This window comes from Lonchura striata, chromosome 11, assembly GCF_050655825.1.
Source record: "Lonchura striata isolate lonStrDom1 chromosome 11, ASM5065582v1, whole genome shotgun sequence".
Taxonomy (NCBI): Eukaryota; Metazoa; Chordata; class Aves; order Passeriformes; family Estrildidae; genus Lonchura; species Lonchura striata.
This window is the reverse complement of record NC_140713.1, coordinates 3180574-3203772: the sequence shown is the minus strand read 5'-3', so window position 1 is coordinate 3203772 and position 23199 is coordinate 3180574. Positions and strand designations below refer to the sequence as shown.

The 23199-nt window shown below is 51.9% G+C and overlaps 3 protein-coding genes across 3 annotated transcripts in view; all 3 read left to right on the top strand.

Moving 5' to 3' along the window:
* LOC146766348 (axonemal central pair apparatus protein HYDIN-like) overlaps positions 1-14291 on the top strand; it is a 76282-nt gene extending 61991 nt beyond the window's left edge. The window contains 16 exon segments of the mRNA XM_085589336.1: positions 685-824; positions 2956-2975; positions 3717-3886; positions 4031-4638; positions 5120-5278; positions 5684-5735; positions 5998-6211; positions 6273-6569; positions 7822-7981; positions 8087-8255; positions 8258-8336; positions 8416-8614; positions 9310-9409; positions 9962-10061; positions 10544-10712; positions 10989-14291. Coding sequence (XP_085445462.1) covers positions 685-824; positions 2956-2975; positions 3717-3886; positions 4031-4638; positions 5120-5278; positions 5684-5735; positions 5998-6211; positions 6273-6569; positions 7822-7981; positions 8087-8255; positions 8258-8336; positions 8416-8614; positions 9310-9409; positions 9962-10061; positions 10544-10712; positions 10989-11384 — 3032 coding nt within the window. The 3' untranslated portion in view covers positions 11385-14291.
* On the top strand, positions 1088-4708 carry LOC146766349 (axonemal central pair apparatus protein HYDIN-like). Its single transcript, XM_085589377.1, has 3 exons — positions 1088-1387; positions 1664-1868; positions 2362-4708. The coding sequence occupies exons 1-3, from the start codon at positions 1103-1105 to the stop codon at positions 2505-2507; spliced, it is 636 nt and encodes a 211-aa protein (XP_085445503.1). The 5' UTR covers positions 1088-1102; the 3' UTR covers positions 2508-4708.
* On the top strand, positions 14291-22135 carry LOC146766347 (uncharacterized). Its single transcript, XM_085589335.1, has 7 exons — positions 14291-16000; positions 16590-16838; positions 17181-17323; positions 19361-19521; positions 20019-20142; positions 20338-21053; positions 21469-22135. Exons 1-7 carry the CDS (start codon positions 15802-15804, stop codon positions 21728-21730), a joined length of 1854 nt encoding a protein of 617 aa, XP_085445461.1. The 5' UTR covers positions 14291-15801; the 3' UTR covers positions 21731-22135.
* The last annotated feature ends 1064 nt before the right edge of the window (positions 22136-23199 follow it).

Sequence of the window (23199 nt, the reverse complement as noted above, 5' to 3'; positions counted from 1 at the left end):
GGACAGCCTCCCAGAGGAATTTCTAATGAGAGACATGCTCCATATGAGCTCTTTTCTCCAGAGATTTACCTATGGCCACTGTCAGGTTACACAGCTCGTTGGGCTGTTCTCCATGTGAGACTGGAGACTTTCATGAAACTTCCTGGGCACTTGGTACCCTGAGCTCTGCAGGGTGAGGCCAAACCTGGCTCGGTGCAGGGGGAAGTTTTGCACTGCTCAGTGTTGAACCTGGCTGGGTTGGGAGCTGGTGGGAAGGAAAAGAATCTGGGTCCCAGCCGGACTTTTCCCATAGGAGGATTTAGCTTCAGTGGAGACAGGTGATGCAAGTGGGGCAGGGCTGCAGGTCTCCACAGGAGAATGCTGGATGGGTGCAGTGTATGGAAAAATTATTCCTGGAGGACGAATCTTTGGTTTGATCTGCAGGGGAACTGCTGTGCAAGCAGCGTCACCTGTGTGCACAGTTGTTAGGAGGGACATAGTGCTGACTTTAAAATCAAGTATGGGATGGTGTGCTTTACCTGCTGGTAAGAAAAGCAGGGAAGGAGGTGCTTCTGGGAAACAGTGCTCCCAGTGCCCAGCAGACTGGGGAAAAAGTGCCATGTTCCTTCCCAGGGTTGTGCCTGTTGTAGGGAAAGGTGCCTGCTTGCTTTCAAAGCCCCTCTGAACCATCTGTCCCCTGTGCAGGTAAAAAGCCTCACCTCACTGCTCAGACCAAGAATAAACAAGCCCCTGGGGAAAAAATCAACAAGAAGGATGCCAGAGGAAAGAACCCTCCGGCACAAAAGAAGGTGCCAGCCAGCAAACCCAACATAAAGGACACCAAGGTAAACATGATCTGCCCTGTTTGATGCCTGGGACCTTTGCATTGTCTTTGAGATGAGCAGGGGCTGCTTACAGTGGAGGCTCTGTGCCAGCCACGGCCTGGTAGGTGGGTCCATAGTGCCACGACTTGGGCTGGGAATGTGCTCTGGCAGACAGCTCCACTGCTTCTCAGTGGTTTGCTGGCAAAGTGCAGTCCTGGCTAGTGTGGCTGCAGGCAGTGAACAAAGTGCTGGGAGGCTGCACTGGGGGCTTGCAATCTTGGGTGTCTGCTGGCCAAGGGATGGGCCCTCCAGGACCATCCCCTGGAGCCCCCAGCCTGCACTGCAGGGCTGTTCTAGTTTGCACTAGGGAGGAACCCCAGCTCCAAGCCCAGCAGTGGGAGTTGTTCAGGGCTTTCCACCGTGGTTTCTTTTCCTTACAATGGTCCACATTGCAGTTCACAGTTTCCACTGCTCCTGCGCCGCAGCAGCTGAACATTACCAGCAGTGGTGGGGAAGAGCTGAACTTCTTGAGCTGTGTGCTGCCCAAGGACCTGCTGGTGGACATCCTCAGTGAGAGGCTGAAGGTGTGTGGGGTGGGGGAAAAGGAGACATTCCTGCTCCAGAGAGATAGCACTGGGGTACAACTCGGAGAGGAGGAGGAGGAGGAGGAGGATGCTGGACTGTGTGCAGGGAGCCCTGGGGGAAGCTGCAGCTGCCCTTATTGGCAGAGCCCACGGACAGGTCCAAGCTGCTCTTAGCTACTGCACTTGGAACAAGGATGGCTGGTGACATCTGGGTTTGCAGTGCAGCTGCGAGCCCCCTGTGTGCAATGGCTGACTTACTCTTCCCTTTATTCACAGGGTAAAGACTGCTACAAGGGAGTGGTCTTTGATGGCTTGGAGACCCTCTTTGCAAGCAGCCTGGAATCTTCTTTGCTCTGTGTACTCAGAGCTGTCAAGAATTGTCATCATATTTACATGGTGAACCTGCATCAGGATTATGCTTCTTGGAAAGCCAAGGAGGAAGCTGAAAGAAAGAGGAAGAAAGCTCAAACAGAGAAGGAAGGTGAGATATCTCCTCTCAAATTATCTCTCTGAAGCCCTCAACCATATCTCTGTGTATCTGGATTTGCAGCAGAGCTTGTAAGAAATGTTTTTATTAATCTTTTTACCTTCTGCCTCAGTGTAACCAGCACTCCTGTTAATCTTTTTACCTTCTGCCTCGGTGTAACCAGCACTCATCTCAGAGCTGCAGGAGATCTGAGGTTTAAAGACTCGCCTTAATCTGTAACATTAAATCTTGGGCACAAGTGCCAGCTGCTGTAGCTCAGTGACAAACGACTGTCCTCAGCCTTGGTGCACTTAAGCCAGGCAAAGCCCAAGAACCACACTGCCCGGCCATAGTTTGGGGGATTGTCTGAATTTTGGAGCAGGGATATGAGCTCCCCAATATCTCCTGGTATGATAGGCTGGGTCAGGAAAGGCTGTGAATCCTTGCAGCTGACACAGAGCATCCAGCTCTGCTTGCAGTCACTCATGGTTTCTCCTCTGGTTTAAAGAACTGCAGCAGAAAAAAGCTATTCAGAGGAACAGAGAACATGTCTTGCAAATGGATGAGGACGAGTATGACACCCTCCCTGAGGAGAAGAAAGCAGAAGTGGATAAAATAATACTGGAAACGAAGACTATACAGATGGAGGGGTGAGTAAGCCGTCCATGGGTTACTGCTCAGGGTCCCTAGAGGGTTTCCAAGGACTCTGAGCTCAGAGGTATTTGATAGCAAAGGCCAGAAGCAACACAAGGATGGCCACTCTCTTAGCTCCCTGGCTCCCAAGAGAGGAAGCACCTTCTTCTGTTGAGCTAGAACATCATCTTCTCTATTTTAGTGGTGAGCCCTCCTGGCTTAGATGCTGCCTGCAGGGAGCTGGGCTCTGGGCTTGCCTTGGCACTGCCTGTAGAAGTCTCTTCAAGTCCATGATGTTGATTTATGCCTTCTTTATCATCTCCCTTCTTCACCAAAACAGTGGGATTGTGCTATGGGCAGGTGTGGGGCACAGGGTCCTGGTCCTGCCACAGATGAAGTCCTTGCAATGCTGAGCTGCCAAGGTTCTCCTTATGGTGGGACACCACCCATAAAAGCTCACGTCCTTTAGGCTCCCCTTCTGCTGCAGCAGTAGGCAAGCTCTGCTCCAGCAAGGCAGCGCAGCTCAGGACTCACAGGAAAATTGTGGAGCTGGGAGTGGAGGCTGCTTGAAGCAAGCCTGTGTATCAGGGCTCCTTTCAGCCCAGGCTGAAGTTGGTTTCATGGCGAGGTGACAGACAAAGCTGCTTCAAATTGTTTGCATGGCAGATAGCACTGGTTTGCTTGGTCACAGCTGATTCCAGCAGGAAACCTGGCTGACAGGAGCCTGTCTTGCAGGAGAGGATTCCTGCAGCCTTTGCTTTCTGACTGATAGGATTATTCACATGAAGGGGCAGGCTGTGCCCAGGGAGAAGGGGGCTGAATGAGCGGAGGATGAATTGTAGGAGGGATAAGCAGATGTTAGCAATCTGTGTTCTGCTTTAAACTGGGAAATCAAGAGACAAAGAGCGTTTTCAGGCATCAGCACAGAGAGCTGGTGGATCAGCCTTTGGCATTGGGCTGGAGGTGTCTGGGTGTGCCTTAAGAGGGAGGTTGCAGTCGAGACTTTACGATGGCAAGGCGTAGGTTTGGCTGGTCCTGGAGGTCCTCTTCCACCATGGCACTCTCTTGGGATGTTCCCAACCTCTGTGGGTTGAGGAAAATCCACAGAAATGGTCTCATGATTCTGCCTGGCCTCGAGGTCAAGGAATGAATTGCAGGGCCAGCCAGGACTAGTGAGCCCAAGTTTCTGGTGGTGACTCTCCGCAATGTTTTCTATTTTGTTTGCTGAAGGGAGCTGAAGGAGGTGGCTCAAAAGCTTGAGAAGGAGGCAAAAGACTTAGGGGAGGAAGAGAGGCAGAAGGAGGAAGAGAAGCAGAAGGAAAATATACGTATCTCCGTGGGGAAGCAGCCTGAAAAACCACAGAAGGAAGCCAAACCCCCAGAGAAGAAGGAAACCAAAGGCCCAGAGAAGAAGGAAACAAAAATCCTAGAGAAGAAAACCAAATATCCAGAGAAGGAAACAAAAATCCCAGAGAAAAAAGAAACCAAAACCTCAGAGAGGAAGGAAACCAAAATCCCAGAGAGGAAGGAAACCAAAATCCCAGAGAAGAAAGAAACCAAAGCCCAAGAGAGGAAGGAAACCAAAGCCCCAGAAGAGAAGGAAACAAAAATCTCAGAGAAAAAGGAAACCACAGCCTCAGAGAAGGGGGACTCCAAAGCCCCAGAGAAGAGGGACTCCAAAGCCCCACAGAAAAGGGGAACCAAAACCTCTGGGAAGGAGGAAACCAAAGCCCCAGAGAAGGGGGAAGCCAAAATCCTAGGGGACCCAGCTGAGATGGAGAACTTGATCCTGAGGTTTCAGATCTACGAGTCGTCACAGCAGAACATCGCAGAGGTTTTCTCCTCCTGGGACAGAGTTCAGGGTACTATGCAGTTACCTATGATCCAAAAGGGAAACAAGTCCCAGCCTTCAGGTGAAAACAAAGGTCTAAAGAAAACCAGTAAGCCTCAGGAGAAGGTGAAGAAGCCTGAACGTGAACGTGTAGGCCAAAGGAGTCTTCAGTCATCTCAGCTGGGGATGCAAAGTGAAGCTACAGAAGGGGCAGTCAGTGACAAGCATGTTGGGGTGCCATGCCTGGACATCCAGGTCTCAGATCCTAAGGCCATGATCAGGGAGATCCTGAGGGATGGGAAGCTGCCAACAGAAGACCAGGTAAAACCCTGCAAGGCTGAGATCTTGAGCTTGCCGTGGTGGTGGGCCCTGGAGCATTGTGTCCCCCAGGTGATAATGGCACAGAGCCTTGTCCAGGCCCCTGATGATGTTCCACAATGGCTCTGTACCATCTGTGTGGATGGGGAGGTTATCACCATCCCTCAGATGGGCAGGAAGTATGAGTGCTTTGTGTACAAGTGTCCCATCTGTTCAGAGTTTCCCAGCCCGGAAATCATTATAAACAGTCCCAGGACAGGGCAGCTCATAGTCATTGTTTTCTTCCGCTGAGTCACTTGGGAGAGGTTTCTCTCCTGGTCCCACTTGTAGCTCTTGATTCTGCTCTGGAGCTTGCTCACCCCACTGGGCATAACAAAGCACTTATACTTCATATAAGTCAAAAAACCCATTGCCAAAAGCCCAGTGCCTTTGAAGAAGGATGGAGGAGACAGAAGTATAAGCAGGATTTTCTCTTCTGATTTAGATGCTGCAACATCTGGGACTGCGTCCCGACGGCCCTCCCCTTGCCCCTGCTGCTGTGCTCTCCATGGTCAAGTACCCAGAGGAGCGGCTGGGCCGGGCAGAGCGTGTGGAGCCCTTCACCATTGTGGCACCTCGAGGTGCTGCTGTGGAAGACAATCTGGTGGGTGCTCCAGTGGTGCCAGGGCAGGGACCAGGCTGGATGGGGGCATGGGGGACAGGTTGGATGGAAAGAGCATTGTGGAGAGGTAGTGAATATGTGATGGGGCCTCGTGTCTGCAGGTCTCCTTTCTGTCAGGGATGGGACAAAAGAGACAGCTCTGTGGAGACAGAGCAGTTCTGTAAGACAAGAGGTAAAAAATCACTTAAAACCATCAACTTGCTTTGAGGAGAGTCCTGAGTTTGAAGGAGTGTCCTAGGCAAAACACCAATAAGGAAGACCAAGTCCATGGGCAGGTGGACTGACTTATTTATTCTCTCTTCTGTTGGTGAACAAACACTCATTTTGCTTTCCAGGATGGGGATGTCTCAGGGCTCACCTCTCCCTCCCTTTTCTCTCTCCCCTTAGGCCAAGGCCCCAAATGTGAAGGGCAGTTCTGCTGAGGGCCAACCAAAGACAGGTACAGCAGCTAGCAGAGACAGCTCTCTAAAGGAGAAGCAGAGAAGTCCCCAGGATTCCTCTGCAACAAGGTCCAAAAGTATGCTGGAAAGTGCCTCAAACCCCACAGAATTCCTCAGGTGAGGCGCACAGGAGGAAGTGATGCCTCTGCTTCTTTGGTCCTCTGGCCAAACAAGGCCCATCATCCCCAGCTCCACAGTGACCCTGTGCCAGTGCCTCCACGGGATGGCGAGTGCACCCTCCTTGTTTCGTTTGCTCCTCAGCAATGTCTGAAGGCTCCTCTTTAATTGCCAGGCTGAAACGGTACCGGTGGCTAGTGCCTGCCCACGGTGAGGTGAAACTGAGGGTCCACTTCTCCACCAAAAAGCCAGGGAAATTTGAGCAGACACTGAGGTTTGAGCTCGTGCAGACAAAGCACGCGTACGAGCTGCCCTGCTGTGGCACCGGCCTGTACCCCAGCATCAGCCAGGACCCACGGTAAGGCTGGCCCCCGGCAGCCCCCACAGCACAGCTGCCCCTGAACTCACAGCCAGGGCTGACCCCTGGGGCTTCTGCCTGGGCAGATCGTGCTGCCTGAGGTCACCCAGCACCTCCTCCTGTGCTGGAGCTGGCAAGGCAGATGGTGCCTCAGCCACCAGGAAGGGTTTTGGCTTTCTGACTACATTTCCTACTTGGAGCATCTCATAGCTCCTCCTTCCCCACTTTCTCTGCCCAGGCTGGTGTTTCCACAGTGGAGGGAGACCATGGAGGCAGATGACATCATCTTCAAGGAATATGTTGAGAGCACAAAGCAATTCCATTTTGGACCGCTGCTGTGTGGGAAATCAAGAGACTGGTATGTGCTCCCTGCTGGGCTTTGCACTTTTGTGGACACACCTAGGGAGAACAGGCTGTCCTGGTGGCACAATCCAGGGCAGTCCCCAGCAGAGTCCTGGGAGACACATGGGTTTTGAAGGACCACAGATGTGTGAACTTGAGCAGATAAGAGGCAAATGAGCCTTGGAGGAGCTGCTCTGCCTGCCCAGTGGGTGTCTTGGTGGCCGCCTTGGTGGCCAGAGCCACAAGCTGCTGCCAGTCCAAAAGTGATTTGGGGGCAACTTCTGTCCCCCTCCACATCTCAGCTTCACCCCTTAGAAAATGAACTTTATGGTGATTTTTGAAATGCTTTGAGCTCTGCAAGTAGCCTGATCAAGCAATTATTCTGTAGATGGTTTTGTAAACCTTTTATTAATCTGGAATTATTAATAAGATTTTATGGTTGACCTGCCAATGGGTATCAGGAGGAACGTACAGCAGGAATTACATTTTCCTGTAAAAACGTTGCATCCTCACTGCTGGATAAAGTTTGCCTAAACACACTGTCATTGAAGCTATTGTGTATTTCTACTTTTACTGTCACTCTTTTTTTTCCAGTAATATTTCAGGTCTTGTCTCCATAGGAACTCTGGAGGGCTAAGTCTATTTTGACAGCCCAAGGAAATGAAATCAAAATAGTTTAAAATAGCAGACAATCATTAGCCAGATTGATGGATGGTCTGGGATTTGTGTTTGCTTCTTTTACCCTTTCACTCCAAAGTCATTTCCACACCTGAGAGAAGGGTCATTTGTTATATTTTTGCATTTCTCTTGAAAATTGATGCTTTATATTTCTTTCTCAGACTTTGAGCTAACCCATGAAATTCAAACCAGTTTCATGACTTTGATGAAAAAGATTAGCTAAACTCTTTTTCCAAAAGCCTTTCTTTATACCCTGCAGGGAAGGCACACCAAGAAAGAAGGGGAAAGAACCCATGTGCCTGGTGCACTGTTATTTTTCTGGGCACCTTTGAATTTGCATTGTATCAAAAACTCTCAAAGTGGCCTGAGCATCATCAGGCTTCTGGGCTGGAGGCACCAAGTCTGGGGGAAGGCATCAGAGTAAGGCCAGGCTGAGCACACGGCCATGCCCCTGACTGGGATCCATTTCCCTCACTTGTTTGTTAGAGTAGGGTCTTCCAGCACTGCTTCCTCAGGTGCACACGGTGCTCTCCTCTGTGTGTGACAAGGGCAGCAGTCTGCTCTGCAGCCTTTTCCCCTTTTGTGGACAGGTACAAGTGCCAGAACTGTCCCAGCAACTCGGAGAAAATAACCATCCTCAACAACTCCCCCATGAACATAGAGGTCCAGTTCTCCTTTGAGAATGCTGGGAAAGCAGCGACGTTCCACTTGGACTCTCACAGGATGGCGCTGAAACCAAAGGAGAAGCAGGTAGGAGAAGGGCAGGCAGAGCAGGCACCGTAGAAGTGCCCAGGGGCTGCTCCTCCTGCTCACACACAGAGCTCTTTCAATTTCTTCTTGTGGGGCCGTGTCCAGGAGCTGACCATTTGGGCATACCCCACTTCCCCTGGCTTCCTGCAAGACAAACTCATCTGCAGCATTGGGAAGAACCCGGAGCCAGTGGTCTTCAGCCTGTGCTGCCATGGGGTGCACGTGAAGCTGGAGGTCAGCCCCCTGGAGCTGTCTTTTGACAAGCTGCTTCTGCACAGGTCAGTCATCCCACAAGCACTCCAAAACCTGTGACAAAGAGAAAACATTTGACCCTGGTTTCCAGGGCATGGATGGAGCTGCTCCAAGTTGCATTCAGTGGCCAGGCTGGTGTCACCATCCGGCAGCTGACACCAAGTGCCTTCCTGTCTCTGCAGGACTGACAACAGGACCTTGGTCCTGAGAAACAACACCCTGCTGCCCGTGGCCTGGCAGCTCAGTGGGCTGGATGACCTTGCTGAGGACTTCTCCTTGTCACGAGATAACGGCACCATTGATCCCTGCTCAGAGTTTGAAGTGACAGTGCATTTCAAGGCCGGGCAGCCTGGCAGCATTGAGAAGAGCCTCCAATTAGAGGTGAGAGGGGCTGTGCCCTGCCTGGCAGAGCGGGGCACAGTGAGCAGCTGTGTGCTGCTAGGGACAGAGCCAGGAAGAGCTGCACCTGACAGACACAAGGGTGCTGTGACCCCAGCTTCTGCCTCTGCACAGCGTTTGCCAGAATGTGCAGTGCGTCCACATCCCCCCAGATAACCAGACACTGCATCCTGAGCCTGTACCACAACCACCTTGTCCCTGTGAGTGGTTGAAGGTTGCTGTGTGGTTGTACAGACTGCAGCGTGATCTCTACATTCCTCCTGGACGTTCTCTGAAGCTCTTGCATAGTGCAACAAACTCTCCCCCTGGGATTTTGTTCCCCGTGGATTAGGGGCTGCATTTCAGAGAGGGTGCTAGGTGATTGGAGAAGGTTGTCAATGCCACCTGCTCTGAGACACCTCACACTTCTTGTGGTTGTTCTTACATCTCTGTGCCTCTCAAGGATGCTTTAGCAGCAACATTCCCTGCTGTGGGAGTGCAGAGTTGGGCTGACAGGGTTTTTTACTGCAGCAGAATCCCACTGGGGCAGCCCATGAGATAAACAGCAAAGCTTGGGAGTCCTCCAATGCTTGTGAAGCCAGGGAGGCCGTAGGGGAAGCAGCCAGCAGAGACAAGGATTGTCAGGCTGTCTACCAAAAGAATAATTAATGAACAGTGTCTGTTTCTTGCTGCCTTAGGTTTCAGATACAGAAAACATCCTGGGGATTGTTCAGACTGAAAACATCAAAATCTCTGCAGAAGTCTATGACATTCCTCTGAGCATCGACATCCCTGAAGGTCAGTGGATGCCTCCCAAACAAAGCAGTCCAGGTGCACTGCATTACCTTGGGAGGTGGGCAACCAAAGCACGATGGGATGGGATGGGATGGGATGGGATGGGATGGGATGGGATGGGATGGGATGGGATGGGATGGGATGGACACATAAAGCACGTACCCTGCAAGGTGCATGGAATAAAGCATTGTCAGCGCACTGACAGCCTTAACTCTCTCCCCTCTGAACTCTGAAGTGTGCAGCTTCATGTGCAGATTGGATTTTGGGGCTTTGAAAGAACAGTGATGTAAACAGGCAGTTGCAACTCCCACAGGCTCAGCACAGCATATAAAGCAATTGGATTTGTGTTTGGAAGCGAGGAAATGGCAGACAAGCTCCTTAGGTACTAAGCCTGCAGATATTTTGAGTGGGAAGAGAAAGGGTAGACAAGTAGCTGGAAAACACTTCCAAGAATGGAAACTTGCTGAAAAGGGTTTTGTGCCAAGACCTCCATGTAGTTTGGGACCTGGTATATTCTGCAACCATGTTTGACTTTGCTCTGTGGGTTTTCTGCAGGTCCAGATGGAAGCTTGGAATTTGGAACCATTAATGTCCTGGATAATGTGAAGAAAGTCCTGAGTCTGAAGAGCAAAGGGGTATACAACATTGAGTACAGGTGAGTCCAGCTGCCTGGTAGTGAGCATTTCCTCAGGCTCCCAAGCCTGTGTTGTCCCTCTGTCAATGGCTAGAACTGTTTCCATGCTGGCTGCCTCATGGTAAATAAAAAACTTGGGCTCTCTGATCTCAATTATTCTACCAGAGAATCCAGCCACAAACCAGCAGTTCTTCACAGCTCAGCTGGAGCCCAAAGGAGAGCCCCAGAAATGTCAGCCACTGAAATGCTGAGATTCATTGCCTTTCTTTGATGGTCACCTCCTTTCTCTTTCTGAGACTCTGTAAAGAGTGAATGAAAAATTTTATCTTAAGGTTTCTTGCAGTAACCTCATGACTGACTGCACTCTGTCAAGATCCAGGATTCCCTGAGCAGAGCTGGACTCTCCCTTTCCTTTTTTTCTGGTCCAATGCAAAGTCCTGGCTGTGCTGGTGGCACCTATATTTTTAACTGCAGAGATCTCCATTCCTTCCCTTTCTCCCCAGTTTCATGCTGAAGGATGCAGGTCCCAGGATGCAAGACTTGGCATCCCACTTCACTGTTGAGCCTCAGTCAGGCATGCTGACTGCCTCCCAGTCTGGTGTGAATATTGAGATGCTCTTCCACCCCACAAGTGAAATTGTCCTCAAGAACAAGCCCATCCTGTACTGCCAGGTGAGCTGCCTGGGCCAGGCTGTGTTATCACACGGTGTTCTGGGAGCATAAACAGGATAGGTGTCTAATGGAAGGAGTGCCTTACTGGAGAATCCTCTCTGCTACATACACAAACAAAGCCTTTCAAAACCATTTGGGAGGCTTCCTAAGTGGAGCTGAGCATCTGACTCTGGAGGAGGTGCTTAAACAGGGAGGGTAAATGGATGGAGGTGGAGGCTGGGACTGGGGTAGAGGCTGGCCTCTTTGCTTTGGTTACCTCCCTTCCTGTGGACACAGGTGATAGATGGCAGCTCAAGGGAAGGAGGCCAGGCTGTCGCCAACATCCCATTGAAGGTGTCAGCAAGAGCCGAGTACAGCAAGTACAGCGTTGAGCCTGCCTCACCCACCGACTTCGGTACCATGATCAAGGGCACCAGGAAGAGCCGGACTCTTGTGCTGAAGAACAAAGGCATGGTCAACTTCAAATTCCACATCCGCCAAGCAGACGAGGCTGCATCTGCATTGGAAAGCAAAAGGTATGAGAAGCCCTGCACCACCCTTCCTGTGAGGAGGCACCACCCCACAGCTGGTATGTGGCAGGCAGCCACAGCTATCATCCATTTGCATCCCTGGCTAGGGGAGAGGGAACAAAAAAATGTCTCAGTATCCCCATGTGTAGTACAAAGCTGGTGATAAAGCTGCTCTGTCCAGCAATGGGTGCTACAGGCTGCTCTCTGGGAGCCATCAGGAGCAAGAAGGCTTTCCTCTGTGAGAAGGAAGGCCAGCTTTGGCCTCAGAGAAAGGCAGGGGAGCTCAGCATGACAGATATCTTTGCTTTCTCCCCTCAGTTCAAAGCAAGGGGAATCTGCTCCATCAGCTACAGAGCTCTCAACAGGAAGGAAATCAAGCTCCTCAACACAGGTGAATGACTCCTGCTCCCCAGTAGTGCTGCTGCAAGGGATGTGAGAAGATGCTGCTGTGCCCAGGCCTGGGGGCTCATCGCCACAGGATGGAACGTGGTCTGCAGGATGGAGTCCAGTATCTGCTCAGTCCCACTGAACGTTCTGTACTCTGGCTCTGACCTGGAGTTGTAGGGTCAACAGAGGGGGGAGCAGGTCCTGTGTTTGGTAGCTGCGAGCCAGCATAGGTCTGTGAACACCACAGAAGCAAAAACATCCCCCACTGAACTCCCAGTCCACAGAGCTCAGACAACATTGCTTTTTCTTCTTCCCAGTCTCTACCTCTCTCCCATCATTTCTCACAGATATTTCTGCTCTCCTATGTTACCTCTGGAGATTGAAGGATCACAGCTACCACCTTCATTCTTTACACTCGGACTCCTTTCTCTCTGCCACTTGGGACAGGCTTGCAGCTCCTCTTGGCTTGTTGCTCTCAGCCTGGAGCTGCCTTTGGGCCATGCAGTCATCCTTCCCTGCCCTGGGACTGGGTGCTTGGGCCCAGCTGGAAGCCAAGGCAGGACATATTCCTTGCTGGGGTGCTGAAGGCACAGCTATTAGCCATCAGCCTCTCCTGGAACTTTCTCTGCAGGATCGCCTCATTCTTGGCATGTTCAAGGTGTCCCCCTGCTCTGGCTCTGTCCATCCGTGGGGCCAGCAGGTGATCAGAGTGGAATGCTTCGCCAGGCAAGAGGGGATATATGAGGAGCAGCTCTACATTGACATCACAGGAAGAGACCCCAAGGACAATCCCCTCGGCATTCCCTTTACCCTGATGGCCGAGTCCTACTTCCCAGGTACCTACTGCCCACAGTCACACCTGCTGCTGATCAGCACCTAAACTTGCTGCTTGGATAGAGAGGCACGCTAGCCCTGGTGTCCCACCTTAAAATCCTCAGAGGTTCCAGCCCTCTTCAAGTCCACCAGTGGACTCATCCCTTCCAGGCTGAGAGGGATGCATGGAAGGATAAAAGGAAAGCAATGCTCTCTAAGACTGAGGTTGACTGAGCTCCATCCTCACAGCCAGCTCCCCCACCCAAGGCTGGGTTTAGCAGTCACCCAGGCAGAAAGGGCTTATCAAGGCTTCTGAGAGGCCAGCAGGGTCATCAGGGAGGCTTCTCCATGCTCACCCCTCTGGTCTGTCCACAGCACTTGTTAAAGATGTCAAGTTAATCTTCAAGGAGTACCCGATCTGCAGCAGCACCAACTTCTGCCACGAGCTGCAGTCATTGAAAGGCGCGGGCCTGTTCATCAGAGATGAGAACAAATTTGTCTTCCACAAGGTTGTGGTTGGGCAAGAGGCTGAAGCTCATTTCAATATTTACAATGCAAGCCGTCTGCCATGTGATGTGGCCCTCTCCATCAAACCCCTGCCTGGAGAGGTAAGAACGGAGGCCAAGGTGGTGGTTGTCCTCTAAAGGCCGTGTGAGAGCCTGTTTTGTTCTCCAGATGCATTGCTTCCTGTGGCCCAGACTAGGCTAGCTCAGTGCAGCTCAAACTGCAGGAGAGAGCAGCAGAGCCAGGGAACAGTTGTGTGGAATTCTGCATGTCTGGGGCAAGGTTTTGGCTCACACCTCTGGGTCTTCAGTGGGAGAAGTGAATCCTTCTAAACCTCTCTTGGAAGCACACTCGGAGACGGGCTGTTATGAACTGACATGTCAGGGCTCAAAGCAGAGCATTTTCTCAGTTACGAATTGACATGCCAGGGCTCAAAGCAGACCATTTTCTCAGGCTCCCTGGCTTTTCCTTCTCTTTGAATGCCAGTTCTAGGTTATTTGCAGGATCTTCCATGCAGTGCCCACCTCCCATATAGGCTGGGGCAGCTGCCAGGACTCAAAACACACAATGCTTTAGCACAAGGTCAGCATGCCCTGGGAGGGAGGGAGCCTGTCCAGGGAAGCAGGAAGGAAGACACTGTCTGGGGCTGTTCTCAGTAATGCATTTATGAATAAAACTGTGTCATGATGAAAGGTATTTTCTCCTAACACTGCTCTCTGGGTTCCCCCAAGGAAAAAAACCCTATCGAAAGCATTTTCAAGGTGGATCCAGTCAAGATGTCCATTGCCGCCTCATCCTATGCTCTTGTGAAGGTGACCTTCACCCCACCAGATGAACAGGACTACGACTGCATTATCAAGGCTTCCCTTGTCATCCCAAAATGGTAACTAACCCTGTGAAATACTGGGGGAGGCCTCACTGACAGCTGCCTCTCCCCTGGGAAGGCACAGACCTCTTGTTAGCTCTAATGCTTTCGGTAGCCTTAGGCAGAGTTCTTGGCATCAGATGATCTAGGAGTAACTCTTAGAGCAGAAAAATGAGGCTGATGATTTATTCTCTGTGAGAAACCATGAAGACAGGGAAATACTCCGTAGCGAATTGGAAGCTACTGAGATGTGCTGCAGCTGAGCTCTGGCCGTTTCCAAGTACAAAGGCTTAGATGAAGCAGTTTCTGTGCCAGCAGGTCAGCAGGCACATTTTGCTCTTTGTTTCCGTACAATTAAATGATCCTCTGATTCCCTGGCATTCATTAAGTGCCGCCGTGCCAAGCTGCAGCCGCCGGGCTTCCCCTGCCCGGCAGAGGCACGGCCAGCTGCGGGGAACGCTCCCCTGGATCTCCAGGAGAGCCGGGGAGCGGCTGAGGCAGAAGTTTCACTGTCTGCCTTGGGTGGCGGAGAGGTGGCATCCGAGGAGATAACAAGGGAGCCGACTCAAGGCTAGGGAAACAATTTCAGGTTTAATCCAGGCTCCGGGGAACCCAGTGCCACGGAGAATCCAGTAGCCAAAAGCGCCCTCGAGGCTTTTGCAACGTCTTAAATAGCGGGGCGGTAGCAGGGGGAAGGGAACGCCCATTGACCCGTGCGGGATTTGGGGCAGTGGAAGGTGAAAGGATAGACAGACACAAAAACCAATGGGGAAACTGAAGGGAGGGAGCCCGGGCCCTCATCCAATCCCTCGAGGCCCAGGGAGCAGATCGGGAGGAAGGCGCTGGGAGCCGAGTGACGGACCAGGGAGCGGGGAGCGGGGAAGTGCCCGAGCGCTGTGAGGGAGATCGGCGCTGAGGGGGCGGCGGGAAAACGCGGGGCGGAGCCGCTGGGAGAAAATGGCGGGTGGAGGGGCGAGCCGCTGCACAACTGTTACAGGAATATAAAAACACACTACAACAATTAAGCTATGCTTTTGCTTGTTGCATGTCTCATCTCACTGCAGCCAGGGGATTTGCCATATCTCATCTGATGCCTCGTTTTTTACCTGCTGCACTGCTTGATTCAATTAAGTGGAATTAGTTTTAACTGTTATTGTGGAAGGCTCTGGCTCTTTGGAGCAGATTCCTCTTGTGAATGGCCCTGAGTGGATTGGGAAGAGGCTGGTGGGGGCTGTGTTGTGCGGTACATGAGCACCAAGCAGGGAAAACACTGTGGGTGGCCCTTGCTGCTTAACTTGCCCGTGAGAAATGGGTTAGTGCCAGCTGAAATTGTTTCTGTGTCTCTCCTGCAGCTCTGTGAGAATTGAACCTCGGATCGTGACCTTCCATATCAGCGGGAAGGGGCTCGAGCCACAGCTGACAGTCGTGTGCCCAAGTGCTCGCAGCAAGAGGGGAAATGCCGTGCTGCGCTTCAAGAGGCTCCAGGTGGGGGATTCAGAGACGCTGCCCCTGGTCGTCCGTAACAATGGCATCGCACCTGTGGAGGTGAGGAGGACCTGCTCGAGGAATGGTCTGGTTTGGGAGCAAGTGCTTGTGGCACAGGGGAAGGGTCCCAAAAAACATGGCACACCTGGGAAGAGGTGTCAGAATTCTTTTTAAGCAAGTGACCGACATCTGTTCTCCAAGAAGAGAGTTCTTGGAAATTTTCTATCCAGTCTTTCTTCTTTTAAGTTGAACACAAGAAAAGTGGTGTTTTCCCCCGTCTCTCAGGTCACCCTCTGTTCTCATGGACATGTGTGATTTCCCACTTCCATTAGATTGTATTTGATCCTAGCTTACTACCTTTTAAGTAAACTTAGTTGTGCTTTAAATACATTCTGCCCATTACTTTCTGTCCTGTTTGGTTCTGTGTCAGTTCTATCCAGATGCTTCTGAACACCCTTTTTTCCTGCTGGTTTGACTTAACTTTTGTGCTAAATGCTGTTTGTAGTGGGAGAGGTGCTGGGCTCTCATGCAGGACCAGCAGCACTGTGGTGTCAGTCTCCCTGTGCCATCCTGTACTCACACCAGTATCATTGTGCTCTGGGTTCCCTTTTCTCAGTTTATGTTATGCCTGGAGGATAAGCATGGAGTGTTCTTCTTGAGAAGCAGGGCCTCCACACTCAGGATATTCCGCACTGGAGATGTGGAAGAGAACTCCGTTGGAAACGGTAAATCCATTAACCATGAAGTGTGATCATGCAAAGAGGGAAAACCTGTGCCCTGCTCTTGGCTTCTCCGAGCAGCAGCCAGATGTTAGGCACAGTTTCTTTTATTGGGCTCTGTCTCCCAAGCTTTTCTTGGGGACTTTTTGCAGGGTCTCCTCCTAGCAAGTTGTAGGAAGTTCTTCTGTTCTTCTAGACATGGTGGGTTGAGTTGTGGGGGGCTGTCACTACCTCAGTGGACCCTCTGAAGTATTTGCTGCATGTGGGACGGTACCAGCCTGAACACACACAGCCCTTGAGCACAGAGACAGCCAGCAGAAGCCAAAAGCACTCTTTGGCTCAGCTTTGCATATGGCTGGAGCTGGCTGGAAGCAAATGGAATGAGGGCTGGGCATCAGCCTGAGGTTAAGCTGCTTAAGTGGTGCTGTGTCTGGAGGTGGCAGTCCTGTGAACAGAGGAAGAGGTTCTGGGGCTACTGGGGGTAGAACCTGTGCTTAGAAGGCAGCTGGTTTCAACCTCTTATTCCTCATCTATCCTGTGGAAATATTTCCTCTGTACAGCTGTATCACTTAATCTGATTTCCATTGCTGTGCAGAGAGCAAGCCCCCAAAGAAGCTTTTCTTCCTTCTGTGTTCTGGGCAATCGACAAAGTTTGATGTCATTTTTAAACCCACTCTGGCTCAACGTCTGGAAGAGAAGATTTGTCTGTTAGTGGGGGACATCTGCATGACCCAAATAGAGCTGGTGGGTGAAGGCCACAGGGATGAATTCACCCTCGGTGGATTAGAGGAAGACATCCAGGAGAGGAATGCTGAGAGCAGTCTGAAGAAAGACATCATTGATGGTAAGAGAGGACAGGCTGCCAAGGTGTAGCAAGGAAGAGGAAAATGTCGGATCATGTGTGTCCTCCCTCTATCCAGGCCTGGGCTGTCACCCACAGGGCTTGGTGGCCTGTGGGCATGGCAGCCATGCGTGCAGAGCAGCGTGTGCTGTGCTGCATGTCGCTGGCTTAGGGACGTGTCAGGGTGTTTCCCTGGAAGTGGTGGGATGGGGAATTGCCTGGGGCACTCCCTCCAGAGGGAGGAAGGCTTGGAGCAAGGAAGCATTGAACATGCAGGTGTCTGCACGTGAGGGGGGCAGGTGGAGCTTCCTGCATGCTGAGATCCCTTGCTCTCCTCCTTTACAGCTGTCAGAGTGAATCACCTCCAGTTTGGGTACTGTCCTGTCAGGAAGCCCTGCCGCAGGACCTTCACCATCACCAACCACACCCGTACAAAGGTCATGCGCTTTGAGTGGGAGACAGACGCCCCATTCCAGTTCTTCCCCAAGGTGAGCGTGGACTGCTCTGCCTTTCCCCATTGCTCAAGCCCTGCCCTGGTGTTCCCAGGAGCTGGCAGGGAGTCCTCACGTACCAGTGATAGCCTGTTCCAGTGCCACGGAGGAGATGCAGCCCCTGGCTTGGCTGGGCCATGGCTGCCAGCCTTGCAGAAAAGGCTTCATGTTATGGGAGGTGGCACCTTCTGTTCATACTTTTGGATATCCAACTTTGTGTACATCCACTCTGAGGTGCAGATTCCTGGCATAGGTGTTCACCACATCAGTCCCTTTTGCTGTCAGTCCTGGCCTACCGTCCGCAGGGGCTGGCCCAGTTCCGGTCCCTTTGCCCCCTGACTGACCTCTCCCAGGCCGCATGGCTTCCCCTCCCGCACCCAGCCCGTGGCTGGGCAGGGGAGGTCTGAGCTCTTCACTGACTGGAACAAAAGAGAGAGTTGCCCTGGAGTTCTCCGCTTTTAACCCCCTGTGTTCTCAGACATGTGTCCAGTGTCTTCAGTGGTCACACCACATGTCAGCATTCAAATCTGACCACTGATTGGTTTGACCCCAACTTCCTGAGAAAACTCACTTCCTTGTCAAACCAGGATACCTTGGCAGGGACCAGGCTTCCAATTTGGTCTTGACTCCCTCTCTGATTCTCCCTAGGTGGGACACCTCCATCCTGGCTGTGCCAAGGGCATCACAGTGATCTTGAAATCAGATGTCCCAGCCACCTTCAGGAGGCACCTTGTGAGCTGCAAGGTGACCAAGATTAACTTTGAGCTGCCACAAAGGAAGGTTCCTGACTGGGATGACCAAATATGCATCGTCACATGGAAGGAAACCACCAAGAAAGACCCGGCAGCCAGCTGGCCTCAAAAAGAAAAGGTTAGAAGCAAAATGGCCAAACAAGCCAACCCAGCTTCTACACAAAGAACCACCATAACACCATCACTGTTGGCTGAGCAGCTCCTGCTTTCTCTGGACATTGGACAGCCGTGAGGTTCACCAGCAGTGCATTCCAGGAGAGAGGTGGAAACACAGTGACTGGATACACTCACACGAGAGGGGGAAGCCTTTTGGCAAGAGACCTTTAGCCACACACAAACTGCATCAGTCTGTGCCACAAGCACGAGTGTTGCAGCCTGTGTTGAATGGGGAACGTTTTCTTAGTTTATCCCATTTTATGGTGTTAGAAATCTCTTCACCTCATTTCGTGTCTTTCTGCAAACAAGGAGTTAAGTCTGCTGCACTCTGCCTCTTCTTTCAAAGCGGAGAGAAATCCACTTCTCCTGCATATGAACCCCAAGTTTTGTCTGCCTGGATACCAGAGAATTTGGTTGTCTCTGTATTGTGTGGGATATCTCATCATGGAGTAGCTCAGGCACCAATGACAGTATGGAGGAGTCCAGAGAAGGATCATCTCCAGAGCTTCTTGCTTTTATTGTCATTATTTCCAAACACACTTATCTTGGGTGATGGTTCTTTCTGAGTTTCTGGACCATTTTAAGGCCTCTATACCATCCTCTTTTCTATCAGAACATGTGAGGGTGGAGACTTTCCTAGTGAGATCTTTCACATCCCAAAATGCACATCCTCAGCTCCCAGCAACGTAGCTGTTGCTCCACACAAGACATCTGGAAAGCACTTTCTCCTAAGACAAGAAGAAAAAGGTGCTTTCTAGAACTCTTCAGTCTTGGGGTTCTCCATCCACAGAACTCCAGCAGGGGAACTGAAACCAAATTTTGAGACCTGCTGGATTTCAAGGGGACCAGGAAAAGAGTCAGTGCCTCTACAAGGTTGAAGTACAGGACTAGAGCACAGCTATAGTCTCCATCGATATATTAACAGCTGTGCTAGTGACTGCTTTGATCCGTGGGTGGAAACAACTACTGTAGCAGAGCAGTCTCAATGTTGTCATCTTTCCAGGGAAGTAAAAGTGAGTGGTCCTTTCTAGTCCCTCCGTGAGGCTGATCTTGGAGGCCAGAAGATTCCTTTCTCAGCCTGACTTTCTGGGCTCTGCTCAGTGATTCCTCCCTTCTCTGTTTGCAGGTGATCGAGATAGCCCCGGAGCCAGCTCACACTGTGGTGGAGGAGAGCAGCCAGGAGTTGGAGGTGTACCTCAGTGCCGTTGTTGCCTACACCCAGTTCAAGCTGAACACGACCGTGGTTCAGTTCAAGGATACCTTGCCCTTCCAGACAAGGACCACCACGTGAGTGCTGGAGGCCACGCAGGGCCCTGCGAGCAGGAGCTGCCTTTGCCCAGGGCTGGCCCAGTGCCGTGTTCCCAGAACTCTGCCCCAGCCAAAACCAGCACAGGCCCATTTATGTGCACACAAAGCCAAGCAGCTGGTGGTGGTCAAGAGAAGGTTCAGTGCTGCCATACCTTTCTGCTGAGAACAACCATGGATTTGCTTTCACAGCATGTCTGCATCTGCTCAAGAATAAGTTTGCAGTCAAACCAAGACCTAAAGGCCAGAGTAAGCCCCTTAGCTTCAGTGTCCTGGGCATCATGTTGGCCCTTTCCTCTTAAACTTCCAGACTCTGAAATACTTTTTTGGGCCACTCACGACAGCAGTCTAAGCATGGCAGAGTTACCTGGCGAAGAAGATGCTCCTCGGCAGAAAGCAGTACCATCAGACAGTGTTACTGTACTATTTGCTTTATATTTATTGGACATTTTTTGTTACTCCTCCTTCTCGCTTTTCAGTTTCAGGCTATGCAACACGGGGAAGGTAGCCCTGGAATACTCCTGGGAGAAAGCTGCAGATAGTGAAGCGGTGAAGAAGCCATTTGCAACTGGTCAGATGAGTAAGGGCATTTCACTTGGTAGCTGAGGGCCTGGGAGAAGACTGTCACTTCACAACATAAATTGCTTTTTCATCCTTGTCCACATGTCCACTTTCATCAGCAGCTTCCCAGCTGCAGCTGGAGAGTTTTCTCCTTGTCCCCATCTGCCTTTCAGCCCCTTCTGTTCTTGCTCTGCCACTTCTGCTCTGCAAAGGAGCTGAGCCAGGCTCTGGGGAGAGCCATGTGCTGGGTCAGGACTGGGAAGGGGGATGTCATGTCATCTCTTTGAGAAGTCTGAGACTGTGAAAAGCAATGGTGTAACAAATGAGCTGCCCTGCAGCCACTGTCTGTGTGCAGTTCCCCACTCCAGGGCAAATGCAAAGTCACTGTCTAAAACCAACTCTCCTGCTTTGGCACAGGAGTGTGTGCTGCAGGCAGAGACTCTGCTCCCAGACACTCTTATTTCCTGCCAGAAGTACTTGGTCAGGGATGCTCCAAGTGCATCCCAGCTCTCTTCCAGCTACCTGCACAGGAGGCAGAGTTGCTGGGAACACAGGATTTTGTCATTGAAAGGTGTTCTCTTCCTCTATGCAGGTCAGTTCGTCTCTGCTACTTTAAAGCGTTACAGAAAGCTGCTGGATCGTTTTAGGTGGCAGCAGGAGCATCCTTTCCAAATTCACCCTTCTGAGGCCCAGCAGCTGCAGCAGCCTGCCAAGCAGGAGCAGGATTTCAAGCAGGAGCTGCAGCAGCCCGAGGAGCAGGACTGTTCCAAGAGGCTACTCTACTCAAAGCGTGTTGGTTCTGCCCTGGAAATCTTCACAGATTTCACTCATGGCCTGCCATTGTTCTCCATCAACCCCTGCCATGGCATCCTTGCTCCTGGCCAGAAGCAGACCTTTCATGTGCAGTTCTCTCCAAAGTTCACGGGGATGTTTCAGACCACCGTGCTGTGCAGGTGGGAAACGTCGACACACTTGCCATCTCATGCTTCTGATGGGTACCACTGGGCGATCACAGGATGGGACAGGGTGGAAGGGACCACAGTAGGTCATCTGGTCCTACTTCCCTGCTCAAGCAGGTTCATCCCAAAGCACATGGCACAGGGTTTTGTCCAGAGGGCTCTGGAATAATTCCAGTGAGGGACACACCCCACCCTCTCTGGCAGCATGGCACCTGCACAGGAAAGAAGTTCTTCCTCAGGTTCAGGTGGAATTTCCTGTTCCTGTCCTCCATGCAGCGAGTACAGCTGTTAAATCTGCTGCTCACTGCTTGCACAGAGAGAGGATGCAACACTATGTGCTCTGCAAGGAGACAGAAAAGCAGCTGGCCTGGAATGTTTGTCTGGTTAATACCAGTCCCTCTCTTCCTAGGATTCCTAACCTGAATCCGGCTCAGAAGATGGGGCAGGTGATTGTGAAAGGCAGAGCCCAGGAGCAGAATAGTCTTGGTGAAACTTTAGAGGAGACAGAGGAAGACCAGGGACTCAAGAAGGAGGTGCTCTGGAAACCAATACCCAAAGAACACCATTTGTGTCAGCTGGTGCATCCGCCTGGAGCCGGCACCATCGTGCCTCCTGCTGCTGATGGTCTCCCACCTGGAAACCTCTGCAGCTACCCTTCCAAGCTCCAGTGAACACCTCCAGCTTATCTTTTAACTACCTACTTATAACTTTAATTACCTACTGAATAATTTTCAATTAATTGTTAATAAACAATTGTTAATAAATTGTTAATTGTCAGCTTGTTTGATGGATATATGGGCTGAGTCCAATAAGATGGAGTTTATCAAGTCCAAGTGTAGTAGATAGGGACAGGCGAACGGAAGATTTCGGGATGTGACGGAAAGAAAGACCCCCATCCCCCTCTCACCCTGCAACATGTTATCCATTACCCCAATGAATGTAACCACACCTAACCCAGTAGTCTTCCACTCCTAACTAACCCTAGAGACCCTGCCAACCCCCCCTGACGTAGCAGAGTCCCCCAAGACTATTTAAACCCATGAGATAAGATAATAAACGCTTTCGACCGTCCACCACATTGGTGCCTGCATGTGTCGTTAGACCGAGTGGCCCAGGGGAGACTGGGCTGCCGTGCTGTTCCTTACAACCAGGTCGACGTTGTCTTCCATGAAGGCAACATAACTGGTGCTGAAGCCCGGGAATAATTCGCTCGGGTAGCGGGTGTCACCTGGACAAGAGCAGCAGCCAGACCAGTGAGACCGTGTTCTCGGCGAGGGAGACGTCCCAGGACCCGCGGTCGTCATGGATGCCATCGCCAGGGTCGTAAGTGAGGTTCATAAGCAATGGGGCATTGAGTGTAAGCTCAAAGACTTTTATCTTGCTATAGCAAGGCTGCTTGAGCTTGGGGCAATTGAACGCCCTGTGGATGTTTTGCATCCGGAGATATGGGAAAAATGCACAGCTGTGCTGGCCGAGGACACAAAATCCTCAGGCAGTGGCAGAAGCCTTAAGGCATGGGGCAAAGTAGAGAAAGCCCTGCGCAGAGCAATAGAAGAGCAGGAGACATGGAGCGCAGCGCGTACGTGTTTATTATACACCCAAGCTAGGCGTAGGAGCGGCAACGCAAACCGGCCCTGAGGGTGATCCGCCCGGGAGCGGGGATCCGGGGGGGCCCGGCGCGTCGCCCCCCACCCCGGCCCGGGGCCCGGGACCCCCCGCGGAAACCTCCCAAATATCCGCGGCTTCCCCATCCGCCCCACCACTGCCGGTCAGTGACCCGCTGCCGGAGGTGCAGCAGCGCGCAGAGTTCTTTTGGCGGGGACTGGCAGGGGAAGCCAGAGGCGCGGAGGCCGCGGCTCGGGAGGAGATCCTACCCACGCCGCCCCCGTATCCCTTTGAAAATGGCGCCGGCAGCCAAGGGGAGGGGCGGGGCGCGGGCAGTCTCGGCGCGAAGAGCCCAGAGGTGCGGAGTTTTGCTAATGCGCGTGCGCGGGAGAAAGAGGAGGAGAGCGGCAGAGGGCTCGGAGCCAATTGGCAGCCACGCCTGACGCCACTACCATGTAAGGGAGGAACCCCCCCCCTGCAGGAGGCAGGGCGAGCCCGGGGGGCGGCAGCGGCGCCACCCCCAGGGGGAGGAGCG